Source organism: Topomyia yanbarensis, chromosome 3 (genome assembly GCF_030247195.1).
Source record: "Topomyia yanbarensis strain Yona2022 chromosome 3, ASM3024719v1, whole genome shotgun sequence".
Classification (NCBI taxonomy): Eukaryota; Metazoa; Arthropoda; class Insecta; order Diptera; family Culicidae; genus Topomyia; species Topomyia yanbarensis.
Window position 1 is genome coordinate 325,811,358 of NC_080672.1, and position 16,722 is coordinate 325,828,079.

The window sequence follows — 16,722 nt, forward strand, 5'->3', positions numbered from 1 at the left end:
GTAACCAACAATGGTTAGAATATCACAAATCAATCTCCAGAATAAACGTACAGCCGCTATGAATCTATCTCGACTGATGCACGAAGGCTTCCATCTCATTGGTTCAAGAACCGTACTTCCATAAAGGAAACTTCTACATTGGAAAATTACTCAACACTACCTTCATTGTTTACAACAAGACAGGCACCCACGTGAAATGCCTCGTGCTTGCTTTCTTGCTTATTAGCATTATTATACTATAGACGCTCAAAACTCGCGATATCTGTACAGTCACAGTTACACTGACTGTCGGTAACATAGACTAAAAGCATATTTACCGCATAATGAGCCATCTTCTTCTGATGATTTCAAAAGTGTAGTATCATATTACAGCAGAAATCAATCTGAGAGGCTCTGAACGGATGGAGTATATAAGTAGTACAAATCTCCATATTCTGAATGTGGGAAATCGATCAACTTTTGCGAGGTCTAGAAGGAAGTATTAGGCATAACGCTTTGCTCTGAAAGAGTTTCGCATGAGATGGGGAATTGGCAGGTTTCCGCTATGATGCCAAACAATGACACTAGAGAGGTATCCTCCTACTATCTGGACTAGATATCGACCCATCAACACATGGTCCAGGACCAACGGCTTTACTTCCCTTCCGAAGGAAGGCGTGACCACCAGGGCAGGAAATATTCGAACCGAACCTATGTTCGAATACTTTCAAAGCGCGAAGCTTTGCGTTACTGGTTCGTATTCACAAGCTTCGCATCACAATCGCTTACCATCGTAATTGCGGACATTTGGGCGATACTTTTGCATGCTCTTCGGCGATGACAAATGAAGCTTCTTGTTCATTTCATTGATGTTCGGAAAGATATGTAAAAGCTTTTGCGTAGTTTTCGACGAACACGAGCTAAGCTCTTGGTTCGTGTGATCGATATTTTTGAAACAGTTACACGGAGCTTCGAAACGATGTTCGCGAACACAGAAAAAAGATTACCTCGAAGTATTTCAGAATCACGAACACCGAAAGATTATATCAATTTAGCATCGCGAGGGCCATCGCTAACATGTTCGCCGGACGATATTAGTTTTCTTTATTCAAATACCTACCTACTAGTTATGCAAAAAAGTATATTCTAGACAGAGGCCTTGTATTAAGGGTGGAATAGGTGAAAAATAATTGTGACAATGTGTAGCTTATGGATGCTGGGGTTAACTGAAAAGTGACGTAACAAGTTTATTTAAGATACCCTACTGATATATTACCAGTAGGGATAAAATCAAGATTTCGTGACAGGGCGGGGATAAATTTTCAAATGAAATAAATTAGGGCTAGAAAATAAAGTTAAACACAATGTACACAACGTATTGAGTGGCTCGCTTATCTTAGTCATGTTCCTATAGTCACCTACCAGTTATGTCAGTTTCTTGAGGATAAAGATATCGATATCCATTCAAAGGAAAAAATCGATTATCAGTTAAATAAATAACGTCATGATGTGTATGATGAATCCTAGAAATAAATATGGAATGTCAATACACTCGACCATTCCCGATTCATATTTGGCAGTTCTGGTCGTTTTGTAAAGCTTGTGCACTTATTTAAAAAAACGATTTGAATCCATCTACCAGTGTGATGAGACAATTTTATAACTGTTTTCGAATATTATATCGGTTGAGAACTTTTAGAACATGATATTTCGAGAAATTTTGAAAGTGAAATTAAATCAGTTGTAAAGTTATAGAAAATAGCCTTTTAAAATGAACGGACAATTGAATTATTACTAATACTTTATGAATACATTATCTAAGTTCTTCATTCAATGCAATATGTATGCAAAAAGTTAAAAACTGGATTTCCCTTGAGAACTGGGCAAAAAAATCGAAAAAAATGTGTTGGCGATCCGAGAACTAGAACAGAAATTGTAACCCTTGGACCTCTGAAGTGCATGCGTACAAAATGCTATAGTCTAATGTTTGTTTTCATTCATTTCATTTAATAATTTTCAGTTGAGCAATTCTGTCGCAAACTGCATTGTGGAGCGAGGGTCATAACTTCCTAAATTTAAGTGTTCCTATTAATTTAGTACACTCTCTTTAACATAAACTACTCTAACGAATGAACGAATGGGAGTAGGTTCGATAAATTTTGAAAGAAGCCGTTAAATCAACCACTTAAGGGATTACACCACCGTAAAATTAAAAAAAAATCGAAATTGATCTTGATTGATTTTATTATTCTATATCAACATTTGAATAGGGCTAATAAGATTTGTGAGAAAACTTTTGTTTTGCTGATTTCTCTTAATTTGTTAAATTAACAAGATTTCAACACAGAAAACATTTGAAATCGATTCTACCAAGGGCAAAGATGTTGATTCATGTGTATTTTTCATAAAATTCAACTCTGTAGCGGAAAAATGAGCGAAATAAGTTTGTTTACAAAAGTCTCATTAGCCCTTTTGAAGAATTACTATTGTATTGATCTAAAATATGGGTCTTCAAAATAATATATCAAAATATGGAATGCGACAAAAAGCGACTAATAATGGAAAGACAGTATTCGAAAAAGTTCGAGTTTAGAACGACTTTCATTCTATTTGGAGTTATTTATTTCGCTTCTCATTTTCCGAGATTTCCCTTACATAAAGCATTTCGGCTATAACTGATTCAAAAAAAAAATACAGGGGGCCCTAAAGATTTATTTCTTTTATTTTTTATTAGTAAAAGTCAAATAAGGGAAGATTACATCATGGAGAAGATAAACCAAATTTTGTCCTTTTCAGAATTGTTTTTGGATTTCCAACAAAAAAAAATCACTAGAACATTGTTTGTAAGTTCTTTGCGTTTCTCCATCAGTAATTAGTTAACAAATACAATACAAACAAGTTGGAATATCCTTCTCATTATTTATCACAAAACACATGTACAGGAGTCAGGAAATAAATTTCATAAAAGTGGAACATGTAATAAGTTTGACACTTCATTTATTAAGTGAACAGATTCTGTCGAAAATGTTTGAAAATAAATATTTTGTCTCTTGTGATTAGGTAATCAACCAATAAACTTATAAAACAATATTATAAAAATCATTTGGAAGCTTTCCTCTTGGTTTGGTACAGGTGCCTGGAATGCAACATTATAATTCAATTAATGACAATAATAATGGATTCAAGTATGTAGGTACTAGGTTAATAAATTCATTTGGTAAAATTAAAAATAACGTTTAATACACAAATCATCGCATATTATTGAGTGAATATGACTAGCCGATTTAGGAATGTTGCGCAAGAACGTTAGAAACCGCAACAAGTTGAAAACAAAGGCTAACGGACTACGCCCAACTACCCCTCAGTGGATGCAAATAAATGAAGTTCGCCGTCTAATTGAACTCAGACGTCAGCAGTGAGATTCTATCCGAAAATTGTTCTTTTTAGGAAGAATTTGTTTTAGATAGGTAGATTATTAATAGAGGGGTAATGGTTTTAGCGTTAAAAAACAATATTTGCGATTTTTTTTAGAAATTTGGGCGAAGCGAATTGATCAAAACTTTTGTACATTATAATGTATCATTTCATCCAAAAGAGTCATTTCACCAAAAAACATTTTTTCACGCTGAAACCCTTACCCTCTTAAACATACTTTATACATCTTCACCTTAACTCCTTGGCAGGGAAAATATACTCCGATTGAAGAAGAAAAGACGAGTTTGCAATCAAAGTAGCTAGTAAACATAATTGTATTCCGAAAAAAAGAATTTGAATTTCACTACCACTACGCTCATTCAAACTCGTGGCTCATAAGTTGGTAAGGTATGCGACGCACCTAATCCCTAAATCCTAAATTATAATCTTAAAATAATCCATTTTATTTATACTCAAAATAAGATTTACAGTTTATGATTTTAGGACAGATAGTCACGTAGCGAACATGTTCGCGGTGGCCTCATGATGCTGATGCTTGAAGCGATATAAAACTTCGATGTTCGCGATTCTCAAATAAACGAGGCATTCGCTTTGTATGTGTTCTCCGAATATCGTTTCGAAACTCTGTGGAAATGTTCCAAAAACGCAAAAACCACGAGCCAAGAGCTTACCTCGTGTTCGACGATGTGTGCTTCTAAGGTTAATGTGAACTTTTTCGAACATTGTAAAAAGCGAACTAGATGCGAAGCTCGCTTCGTCCGAGCAGAGATAAGTTTTACCCCTAAATGTTCGCAGCGATTGTGTCAAACTCATCGATTGCATGTGGTATGCTTGAGAAGGTGCTTCGTGAAGCTTCGAACAGCAATCAATTCATTTTTCGAAATTTTCCTGCCCTGCGTTTAGATCGCCATATCTTGTATTCGGCGAAAGATTTTCTATTTTGTTCCCGCTGTGATGTTTGCTTTACCCAGTTCAACAATAAGCGAGCTTATTCTACGTTTTTCCAGTATTTTGTTCCACCGAGATACATCTCTATTAGTAGAGCTTCGCTTTGAAAGACAGATAGAAGGCTTGATACTATGAAAATTACACATAGGAATTTCGGATTTTGCAACAAGATTCTTATTAGCAATGGGATACAAATATACTTCCTTTTTATTGGTTAATGAGTTGACAAAGATATCACACTTTAAAATCCTATTTGGTACCTCATTTCGTTTCTTTCTTTTTATTATTTATCAACAATAACATCACTTGTTTTGCCTTTCGAGCAAGAACTTCTTACATTCCGATCAGAAGATCATACCAAAATAAGGGCGGACATTGCACAGTTGGTAAATCGATTGCTTTGTACATAGCTCACCCGGGTTCGATTCCCAAACCCGCACATAGGTTTAGAGATTTTTCTTATCTGAAGAAAGGCGAATGCCCATAGGCTTAAAACTTCTATAATAAAAAAACATGCCAAATGGCTATTTCTGAAATTATTTAACTACTAACGATTTTAATACAATTTAGTTTGAAATCTTCTGATCGGAGTCATTCACTTTTAACGTACATCTTAACATGATCTTGTTCACATGCTTGAATACTGAATGTATTTGGCGTATTCTCAAGACATCCAAGTTTGAACTTTTCTCTCGAGCCACCCCGCCTTACTCAGTTTTATACTCAACAGTACTTGAATGCCTTCGTAATCTGGTAACCTATCCCATATAATTACATATCTTACGAATTATTGACAAGGTAGATACAATAAATTATACCGCGAAGTAGGAATCGATTGAATTAACATTGATATACCAAAACAAGGAAATTTTCGTTTTGTTTTTACTTCACTACCATTGGAGTTTGTATCTTATGGTCAAGTCTGAGGGTAGATCATATTGAATATGTATAATGAATTTGAATCGAATTAGAACAGACACCTGGCTCTGTTCATTGAATACGCGCTACATGAAGCGCAAACATACATTTAATTTTGTAGATTCACCTAGATTGGTCATCCCTAGATTACGAATCCACTGCGGGTTTAACGTAATTGAAATAAATTATTTAAAACTGTAATTATTATATTCGAACATAGGAGATATTCCATTTTTGAGAATGCAATGTGCCACTAACGTTGGCGACGTAATGTACTTGCTTGTGGACAGTTGAGTGTAGGTAGGTTGCTCGGTTTATGTATATTACTTAATTATAATTGTTCATTTTCCCTTTTAATTGAATCGTTCAAATGCTGAGACGTTTACACAAATGGGTTTTTTTTTCTCACGTTCACTCCTTAGCGCACCTTGTTATGACCTACGGTATTTGGCTCTATTCTTAATTATCGACATTCCCTATTGACCACTTGGCTGCATTGAAGTACCCCTAGGGACAAACAGAATGCTCCGTTACTGCCGCACCTTGCGGCCCAATGTGACAAGTTTTACGGTTACTCGCTATAGAAAGCAACCTTTGGTTTGGCCGACTTTTCAAACGGAGCATTCTGTTCAACTCTTTACACTCTTATGTGTTCTTCCATACAACGGTGCACGTATTTCTACTCAGTCATTCCTACATAGTTATACCTCCTTCGATTCTCTGTTATCACGGGTTCGGTTGTTAAAAAAGCGCCTTTTGTCATGTTTCTCTTCTCAATCGTCTGATTTAATCTTAATTAGCAATAGGATTTGATTTAGCGTTGAAGGTAAGATAGTGAAGAATTTTAAGGAAAAAATGTAAACTCTTGTTTAGTGGTATTTTCCAATTATGCAGTGTTTGCTTTTTCGCTTTCGATGTCAGGATTAATTGATAGGAGGTGAATAATGGAACGACATACCGAAGTACTACCACAAATTGGTAGCACTTAGGAGGGTTCCGGCAGCAAAGAGAGTAGCAGCATATAGAAAGTACGGAAACAGGCTCCAATATGACCGTGAGATAGTCTTCATTGCCAAGGTTGAAGCGATTAAAATAACTAGTCCTTAGAAGCGATATGAACACACGCCCGCGTGTTTGTGTTTCGATGCTGATGTCATCACTTCTACTTTCTGTGAGTATTATAGTGTTTCACCATCTTTTGCTCCTTCCAGGATCGTATGTCTTCGCTGTACTCTGTGGGAGGAACAGGAAAAAAGAGTAAATGATCGGAGAGATAATAATTATAGGGCTACTGCTAACACTGTAAGAGATTAGTGGATATAATCATCTTCTTCCTTTGTTGGCACTACATTTCAATTAGAAGAAGACATCAGTGTAACAATGTATTGCAAATAGTATCATTTTACTATATCGATTTTGTATATTATTTTCGACAAATTGACGACTAAGAGAAAAAGGCATCCTATAGAGCAAATCAGTTATAAAAGGAAAACTAGAATAAATAGGCAGGCGCATGAAACCTTAATCAAAAGAAAATGTGAAAAGTCCGTTGCCTCCCATTTCTTTGTGATCATGCTTTAATAACATCCACATTAAATTCGACTTAAACAAGTAGAAATGGACGACTGACTGGCGAATGCTCATTCTTTGTTGAAGAGTTACGATTCCCTGAGTAAATTGATTTGACGGCTTACCACTTATAAATTAGAAAGAACGATGAGTTGTTTGTCTGAACGGATTTGAAAATATACTTAAGGTTTTTTTCCATCTAATCATAATTTACTGCTAATGTTGAAAAAACTATGTTCTTTATTACAACATATATCGTTTATGTGAGGTGAAATTTTGAAAGGTTCTTAGTAAAAACAGTTTCAAAACAAAGACAATAGATACTAACAATTCTGAAGATATGCTCCCAGCTCCTTTCTGTACCTGTATCCATCAGAATCTTGAAGAAATCAGGACCGGCGGAACACTTTTTCCCGAGTGGGTAGTAAGATTCGGAGTGATTTCTACTCGTACTGATGAAAGTTCAGACATGGCGTGTGTAAGTGAAAATAAAAATTCCCTTATAATACCTGGTGGGCATTTGGAAACACCCTTTGTTAACGGGCTGTATGGCCAACGGCTCAGCGAAAATGTGTTAGTTGATTACTGATACCACACGGAGCATTTGTAAAGCTATGTACCAATTACTCCATTCTTTAGATTTTTTGCATTAATTTTCCATTTCCTACGATACAACCTTCTTTGGTGGGCACTGAAGCCTGCGCGATAGTGTTGACTAATGGGAAGATATCTCCGACAACAGAGGTCGATTTGAATACCGATGGCAAAAATAATGCCGATAAGTTTCCTTTTCAATAAAAACCATATCCATTTAATGCAACTGGCCCTTGGATGGTCTACTTCTGAACCGAATATAAGACATTTAACATCATCGATGTATTGCGTGATCTAACCAAACAACACTCGGGCGAATACGAAGAAGAATTTTGTCTACGTACCCACCCGGGAAGTAGAGATTGGTGGTGTAGTCTATTCTCTGACAACCCTTCGCTTCAGTCAATGAACATTTTTGCATGCGTTCAGCAAAAATCATGGAATATATGAAAACAACTTATTTTACATCAGCCTCATTTTGAGTCTTTCGCTGAATCTGTTCTTCCAAACTTCATTTTTGTTTGAACGGGGCTCGTCTATCTGTTCGCCTTTTTGTGCCATGGGGCATGAGCTGGCGTCATTGCAAGCATAGAGTTATCCATTGTAGAAACAAGGCACGTGAACTGTCGACATATCCCGCATATAAATTATACGGGGGGAAACTGAAGCATTCTTCTGAGGAACACTACAAGAATAAATGCTAAAGATGGCTATGCCACCGGCCACGTCAAATTTCTGCGCTCCCTTATTCACTAAAGAGCGAGATTCTGACAATTACATATGGGAGATATCTTCTAATGTGCCTATACATTTTTGAAAAAGGAGAATCATTTCCTCCCCTGAGCTTCCTCGTAAATGCCTGAGAATGTATCTTGATAGGTACTATTACAAAACCGTGTGTTAGAATTATTATCGGCCCGCATGATAGTGTTGGCTAATGGGAAGGCCTCTTCGACATTCCCACAGGCTCAGTGACGGTCGATTTGAATATTTCCCCGATGACTAAAAAGTAATGCCGATAAGCGGGGTTACAAATATTCAAATTCATTGAATGAAAATTGATCATATCTCGACAAACATGTCAAATGGTCCGAAGTGCAAATGAGAGCCTCTCTTTGTTTACTTTCTTTTTCGATTATTACAGCATCATCATAAAACTTTTCAATATTGTTTCAGGATATATAGAAAAACTTTCGATTTCGACTAGCATATTATGCTAAGAGTTAAAGAAGGAATGTATAAACGGCCGAGTTATTAACGAAAGAGAAAGAAAACAAAGAGAAACTATCATTTGCACTTAGGACCATTTGACATGTTTGGCTAGATATTCAGCCGCATTCATTTTGAATATTCCGTGACGCAGCTGGAAACGTCAAACGATCAAACCGCCGATTTATCTATGCAGATTTTTATTCGTCTCTGTTGAAAACTCATTTGAACTCAAGACCAGGAGCTGTTTGTTTCCTTGAGCTGAAATATTTGGCGGCCTCTCAAGATAAAAATTGAAGTCTTCACAAGGAATCTATAGTAGTCTCCACAAGAAGATCATCGCCGTTACTCTCCTCCTGAGCTAAGAGAGCATAATGATTTGTCGTGGTAAGTGGTGAAGTTCTTTTGAGCATTTTTTTAAAAATCAGTAAGGGTGTTTTATAAGGGAAAACTTCAAATTTGTTGTGCATTGTTTGTAGGGGCTTCTCCACACTAGGCAGACTTTTCAGCTTAACAAAAGAAAGAGTCGTCTTTCTAATTCTCCGTGTAATTGTCACACCAAGCCTTATAGGTACAATGGCCCATTTGCGCGGTACAAACAACCGAACAAGCAGACGATCATTGTCAAAAGACACGTAATAAAATGTAACTTAATTCCGCCACGAGTTTGAAAGGACACATTATTTATTTTGTCCCATCCGGTGGAATTGCCAGTCAAAATCTTTACTCACTGGATCAAGTGGTCTCTAAAAAAATTAACACCGTGCTTCAGTAGATCCACGCATGATCAGCTCGAATCAATGACTACAGCGTCACTCTCAACTTTATGAGCGGGCAAGTATACGCGGTAGTCCTCAGTTAAAGTTTGTCGCCAGTCATGTAATTTTCTTGCGTTAGACAGAATATCATATTATCTGGACGAATGTTCGAGATAGCATCCTGCTCCATCCATGGGTGAATTTTTCTGCATCAGAGAAGAAGATCAGACGTGGTCCGACCGAGTTCAATGTGTGAAATTTGCCGTTCCTCCAAATTCAAGAACGAATAGTGAGGTGAAAGAATTGCTTATCCAGTTTGTGCCAGTGAAATGATATACAATTTTTGTATCCACATACTTACCCATGTGGAATAACTCATTACTTAAACCTGAAGTCTTTCAGGGATTTTCAGACATTACAGCGGTTTTTTGATACGATAGATTTTGATGGTACACTTTAGTGTTGCTTAGACGAATTTCGCGTCAACTCGAACAAATTTTGGCAGCAGCCTCTCAAATTTTAATGAAACTTTCGGTACATGAAGACTTTGTCACAGAAAGCCACTTTGCATACTTTGTTAAGCCGTGTGGTGTCCGGCGGGCTGAAATCTTTTTGCACTATTTCAACCAAGAATAGAACCTCTGGGAACTGCTCCCATGTCGTAAGAGGCGACTAACAACATGCTAGGAGTTCCTAGGCCGAGGTTTTGTTCCGTACCGAAGACTTAATCTGGGCGGACCTTAAGGTTTTCCATATTACCCTCTTTCCAGTCTGTATTTAGTGAATCACTGACATATACCTTTTCTGATTCGCCTTTCTTGATTGTGTACCAACGTTTTAAGTTTCTTCTGGCGGTTGTATATTAGCCGTAAATGACGAAATCTAATTCTACACTAAGTAACAGAATATATTAATATACCGGCACTTCCACGCCAAGGTTTAACTTCCAAAGCTTTGGTTTAAAAACCGTTTTTAAAAAATGGAAACTTTCATGTAGGAAATTTATTGAATTGGCCTAAGATGGAGCTGTCGAATTTCACAAAAAGCTTTTTATGTTGCAAGTGATCTGTAGTTGTGTTAAATTAGGTATTTTTCTATTATATTTGGAACCGTCTACCGACAAATCTACATTTACGAATACCTCCAAAAGTGACTCCTTGAGGTCTCATGAAGGCCTGACACTAGCTTTATGATACTTTTGCTTTTCTAAACAGTAATAAAAATCTCAACATTCAAGAACTTCACTTTGTCAGAAAATGTAGGGCCATCGGAAGCTAAAACTTCGTAAAATCGCACTCCTGGTCCTTTTTTCAGTGCAGTACTCTACGTCACTCGTTCAAATTTGCACCGCTCTTATGGTAGTCGGTATTTGCTAGTATTACTGTTCTCCCATCCATTCTGGTAGTCAAACGGTGGGATAGCAAAATTCTTACAAGTTTCCTATCTCATGCCTCCACGCGAGTCTAAGTCTATTGATGACATTTGGTCCTTAGACCGCAGAATGAGAGGGTGCGAACAGAATGAGAGGGTGCGAACAGATCTAGTCGAGAAAACATTGCCGTAAAATGAATAGTTGATCGGAAATTAGCCCCAATACGACTAATCTGACTAGTATCTATGAACACGGGTCAATACGTATTGAAAATTCGCCGCGTCTGTTTTTATGAACCTAATTTAAAGCTCCGTTATTGCTAACAAGCCCGTGCATCAGGTTAACAATCCTTTATATTTCCCTTCAGTGTTCGGTATTATCGCTCGTATACTTGTATTCCACAAACAATCCGATATGGAAAATAAGAAATACTTTCCTTGATTTATAACATCTCGCGCTATTTTTGCCAGTATAATATGCTGTCACTTGGTAGTTTTCAAGCCAATAAATATATCGTAGAGAAGAAGTAGCGAGTTCTGTCCAAATACTGTTGCAATAAATAGTGATCCGGCCCATTACGCAGATAAGATTAGCTTTTCCAGGCAATACTCCCACGATCGGCTGTGTGGAGTTCAAATTGTTTTTGTTTAGGGAACATAGTATACTCTCGGTAGCCGGCTGCCCAGAGTTTAAAAATAACCAAAAACTAAACAAGATCATCTCTTTTTCGAGTGATCGTGCACTCGAAGACTAACTAAACAACTACCTAATAAACTATGCTTTACAGGTCGCATCGTTTGCTTGGAGCGAATCCTAGACCTGATACCCTTCCAAACCACCAACTCCGCGACACCTATGGAAGAGTCTGATGAATCGTCGTCCTTCCGTTAAGTAGGTGGAGCATCAACACTTCCTGTCTACCTTATCCTTTATCCTTCCCCGTGAACGATGGAGATGGGGGCGGCCGGCAATGATGGCTATCATGCTGTTGAGGTTTTAATATGGGTCGGATTGGTATGAATTCCTACTTACCACTTCCTAAGCAACTCTTATTAGATAATCAGCAGTCAAACATGATGAAGTCAGTGTGCAATCCGCCAAAATCATCGTCACAACGCAACGCAACGCAACGCAACGCAACGAAAGCCACTTTGCATACTTTGTTTTTCCAAAAATGATCTATATAAAATTCCATCAACGGCTGGATTTGTCGTTAGCTTCTGCCGATAGGCTTTGAGTGCAGACAACATGCCCCTCCATAGCTCTTTCACTGCCAACTGTCTGGTGGCGACTGAGTTATAGGAAATGGGGCAAACAGTGATAATAAATATCTCAAGCCTTTCGCGCAGTCCACTGGACCTAAAAATAGATAACGAGAGAGATTTGACCCGATCGGTGAGAGGGAAAGGTGACGATCTGCTTATAGGAGACATTGGGGGTCGATGGGTCAATTAGGAAGTATTGGAGGCTGCAGCGGTGATCACAAAAACTGTTGGAAACATGTGATGGTATCATCACAGTTCCTCGATGACGGAGTGGTTAACGCACCCAACTAGAGACTGGGAGATCGCAGGTTCGATTCCTGCTTGAGGACATATCTTTTCTCAGTGTTTCCAATAAAGGTGAATTTTCACCGTTTATTAATTCTCACCGTTCCGGTCATTCTTTCTCTGTCTGTTTTCCAGTGGACACGTTAATAAAAGATCTAGACTGCCTTTTGAAATGGGTCAAACTTTTTGCCTTTCTCATATAAAGAAAGGCTATGCAATCACTGTAAAAATCGACTTTTTAACCGAGGCCCGGAGGGCCGAGTGTCATACACCATTCGATTCAGTTCGTCGAGATCGGCAAATGTCTGTGTGTGTGTATGTATGTGTGTGTGTGTGTATGTGTGTGTGTATGTGTTGTGTGTCATTTAAACTCACACAATTTTCTCAGAGATGGCTGAACCGATTTTCGCAAACTTAGTTTCATCTGAAAGGTATAACGCTCCCATAAGCTGCTATTGAATTTTTAGTTGATCCGACTTCCGGTTCCGGAGTTACGGGTTGAAGAGTGCGGTCACACAGCAAATTCCCATATAAACTGGTACCACCATAATGTTCAAATGATGTAAAACATATTAAAATTGATGTAACATTACTCTAGTTTGCGGGTCTGGATCACTAATGATCAATCAAAGCAGCTTTGACCACATTGGCCACCTATGACGGTTCATGACGCCCTCGGGGAACCCGCCAAGTTCCTAAGCTAATATCACACCCATTCCACAACGAATTCTCTACCGATTTTTACGAACTTAATTTCAAATGAAAGATACAGTAATGCCATTGACTGCTGCTGAATTTCATTCGGTTCTGACTCTTGCTTCCGGAGTTAAAGGGGTGTTAGTAAGGATACACTGGAATTTCCCATATAAATCGGTACAATCGTAATACCTCAGAGGCTAAAAACTATTGAAATGGTCACCAAATTACTTCTAATCGTAGATCTAGATCACTGATTGCCAATCAAACATTCTTTGAATATATTGTCCACTATCGACGATTCCGGAAGTCCGGAATTCCGGGCATATTCCACAATTAAAGTCACATCGGTTCATCGGTGATGACTGAACCGATTTTCTCAAACCAAGTCTCAAATGGAAGGCAAAATATGCAGTTGAGTATTGCGTAGCCGCCCCTTCCCCCCCTCCCCACCTTGCCCTTACACCTCCCTCCTTCATCACTCCCCTCTTCTTGGATCACCCTCACGCCCAGATTTCCTTCATCCACCCCGTATACCGAAATAAGATGAAGGATTTCTGACGCATCCTCCACACCCACTCTACTAAACCCCCATTCCCTACACGTTCAAACGCATTCCACCAACCTTTGCAAATTATAATCACATGAAGATAACATTGAACTCATGCTTATTAAGCTAATTAAATATTATTCTTTTGCCTTTCTTATATAGAAAGGTTATGCAATTGCTCCAAAAACCGACTTTCTAACCGAGGCCCGGAGGGCCGAGTCTCATATAACATTCGACTCAGTTCGCCGAGATCGCAAAATATCTGTGTGTATGTATGTGTGTATGTATGTGTGTATGTGTATGTGTGTATGTATGTGTGTGTATGTGCGGATTTGTTAACAAAATGTCCACATCGGTTACTCGGAGATGGCTGAACCGATTTTTACAAACTAAGATTCAGATGAAAGGTATAATATTCCCATAGGTTGCTATTGAATTTCATTTTCAACCGACATCTTGTTCCGAATTACGAGTTGAAGAGTATGGTTACAAAACAAAATTTGTTGATTTTTCCAAATCGGTTTCTCGGAATTTTCTGAACCGATTTTGACAAACTTAATTTTAAATGAAAGGTCCATCAGCTGCTGTTGAATTTTGTGTGGATCCGAGTTCTGGTTCCTGAATTACAGGGTGATACGTACGATCACGCAGCAAATCCCGATTCTAACGAATTCTGCGATGAATGTAAAAAGGTGATTTTTTTCCAAAATGTAAACACAACTGTTGAATTTGTAGATCTAGGTCCCCAACAGTCATTCAAAGTCTCTTTGGCCACACTGGCCACCATCGACGGATCCGGAAGCATCCAAAGTCAGAATAACGGTTATATTGGTTTCTCGAAAATGGCTAGATTTGCTCAACTTAGTCTCAAATGAAAGGTGTTGCGTCCCCAGAAACTGATATTAAATTCCATCTCCATCCGACTTCCAGCACCGGAGTTACGGGTTGTGGAGGTCGATCACATAGAAAACTCCGATTCAAACCGATACCGCGATGAATGCAAAAAGGTGCTCTTATATATACTTACCAAGTGTAATAAGAATGAAAGACATTTCCATAAAGTTATATTGTACGAACCAGCTATTAAATCATAGTTTGGAGAAATGAGAAAGGCACAATTGCACCTCTAGGTGGATTAAAACAGGTTTTTTTTTTTTCAAATGGCTATAGTCTAAAAATGACAAAACCTACAAAAAATGTTGTAGGAGTGATTTTTACAAAATTAGTCAAATTCTTGAATAAAAATATTGAAAAAATTCTTCATCGACTACAGTACTACTACACTGAAAAAATCGATTTTAAAAATTTTAAGTCGATTTTCTAAAAAAAACATCTTTGATTTGGATGAAAATTTGTTCCAAGATAGGTAATTATATTCCCTACCTACCGTCAGAAATTCAATTAGACACTTTCAAGGAAAAAATTAATTGAAAAAAAATTTCCTTGTCCAAACTGTATCTTTTGTTCAGTGTATTTGTATCGAAAACCAAACCAATGAAAGTTCTCGGAAGGGCTCCCCGTCAGAATAACACACTACAATTGCAGACGAGACAGGCAACGTTGCCCACTAAAACACTGCTTAAGGCTAATTGCAGCGGGCCGTGATTCAGAATGTGATATTCATTGTACGGTTCAGATATGTGCGGGCGTAGAGATTTTGCGATCGCGTGTATCATCGTGAAGGGCTCGAGCATTTGTACGCTAAAGTGTTTAATCGTGTGTGCGTTTGTATGTTGCGTGTGCTAACGTGTATGTAACTTCGCATGTATGAATTCGATTTTATAACGGTGTGCCTTTCGCACATTCACGTGTGTTCTTGGATGATCGCGCGCGAACTGTGAATCTTATACTTAATTTTCGGTGTACGGTTTAGATGCCAGAAGAAAGTAAGATCTTCCATATCACTGAAGTTCCTGGTCATGTCGCCAGGAAACGTGTTGTCCAGTGGATATGAGAGCTTTCTTTTTTTAATTGGTTTAATTGAAGGCATGGACATAGTCTGCTGATACCAAAGATAGAAACTTCCGGAAGGGAACGATTCAGGATCGTGCGAGCACGGGAGTTGTTAGGTTCACGCTTGAGATCGCGTTTGAAAATTTATAAGCGCTGACACGTTCATCTGATCATGTTATCATGCTTGAGAGATCGCGCGTGTGGGTGCCGTGGATGGTCGCGAAGGGCTCATGCATTTGTACGTTAAATGGTTTTTCACGTGATCATACCTCAGAACTAAATAAAAAATAAAGAAGTAATAATGGAATATTTATTTAATGACAAACTCTTTTCAATTATTTTGATTAACCCGTGTCGGCCTGAGTGAAAGAAAAATTTTCAAACTGGTGCCATTCATTCGTTTTTAAAGGGATCGACTTACTTTTGACTTTATTGAACTCGTACGAGTTTCTAGATTTGATTTGTTTATTGAAATTGCCGGAAATGTCTACATGCCCGGAGTTATTCCGGCGGGTCGCTGGGTCAGATCGGGTAAAAATGATACCAACTTCCTTTTACACCAACGTATACCCAGTTAAACGTTATCAATTTGGTTACAATTGATACTCGTGTAGCTCTGATTATATACATTATTTACCATTAGAATTTGACAAAAAAAATGCATAAAGGGTTCCTGCTGGAACCGGTTCGAAAGTGGTCAAACACAAAACCATACGAATACTGCCAATATGGGTATCAAACTTCATGATTTTCAAAGACAAACTCATAAATAGTCATTATAAGTAATTTTGAGAAAACCTGCCATCCTGAGGTCAGTTCCGGATATCCCTGGGGGCACCCTAGTACTGGCCAAACACAAAACCATACGAACTCTACTAATATGGGTACCAAACTTCACGATTTTCAAAGACAAACTCAGAAATAGTCATTGTTAGTATTTTGGAGACAATTGCCATCCTGGGGTCAGTTCTGGATATCCCCGGGAAACCCTTTTACAGACCAAATACAAAACCATGCGACTGCTGTCAATATGAGTATCAAAATTTATGATTTTCAAACACCAACTCAGATATAGTCATTGTAAGTAATATTGGAAACAATTGCCATCTTGGGGCAGTTCCGGATATCCCCGGGGGAGCCCTAGTGTTGGCCAAACACAAAACCATACGAATATTGCCAATATGGGTATCA

At 38.1% G+C, this 16,722-nt stretch overlaps 1 protein-coding gene across 1 annotated transcript in view; it reads right to left on the bottom strand.

Annotated features, from left to right (window-relative positions):
• Window positions 1-4,526: 4,526 nt before the first annotated feature.
• The window catches only part of LOC131689037 (uncharacterized), a 273,415-nt gene continuing 261,219 nt past the window's right edge, over window positions 4,527-16,722 (bottom strand). The window contains exon 10 of the mRNA XM_058973787.1: window positions 4,527-6,513. Coding sequence (XP_058829770.1) covers window positions 6,443-6,513 — 71 coding nt within the window. The 3' untranslated portion in view covers window positions 4,527-6,442. The remainder of the gene's footprint in view (window positions 6,514-16,722) is intronic.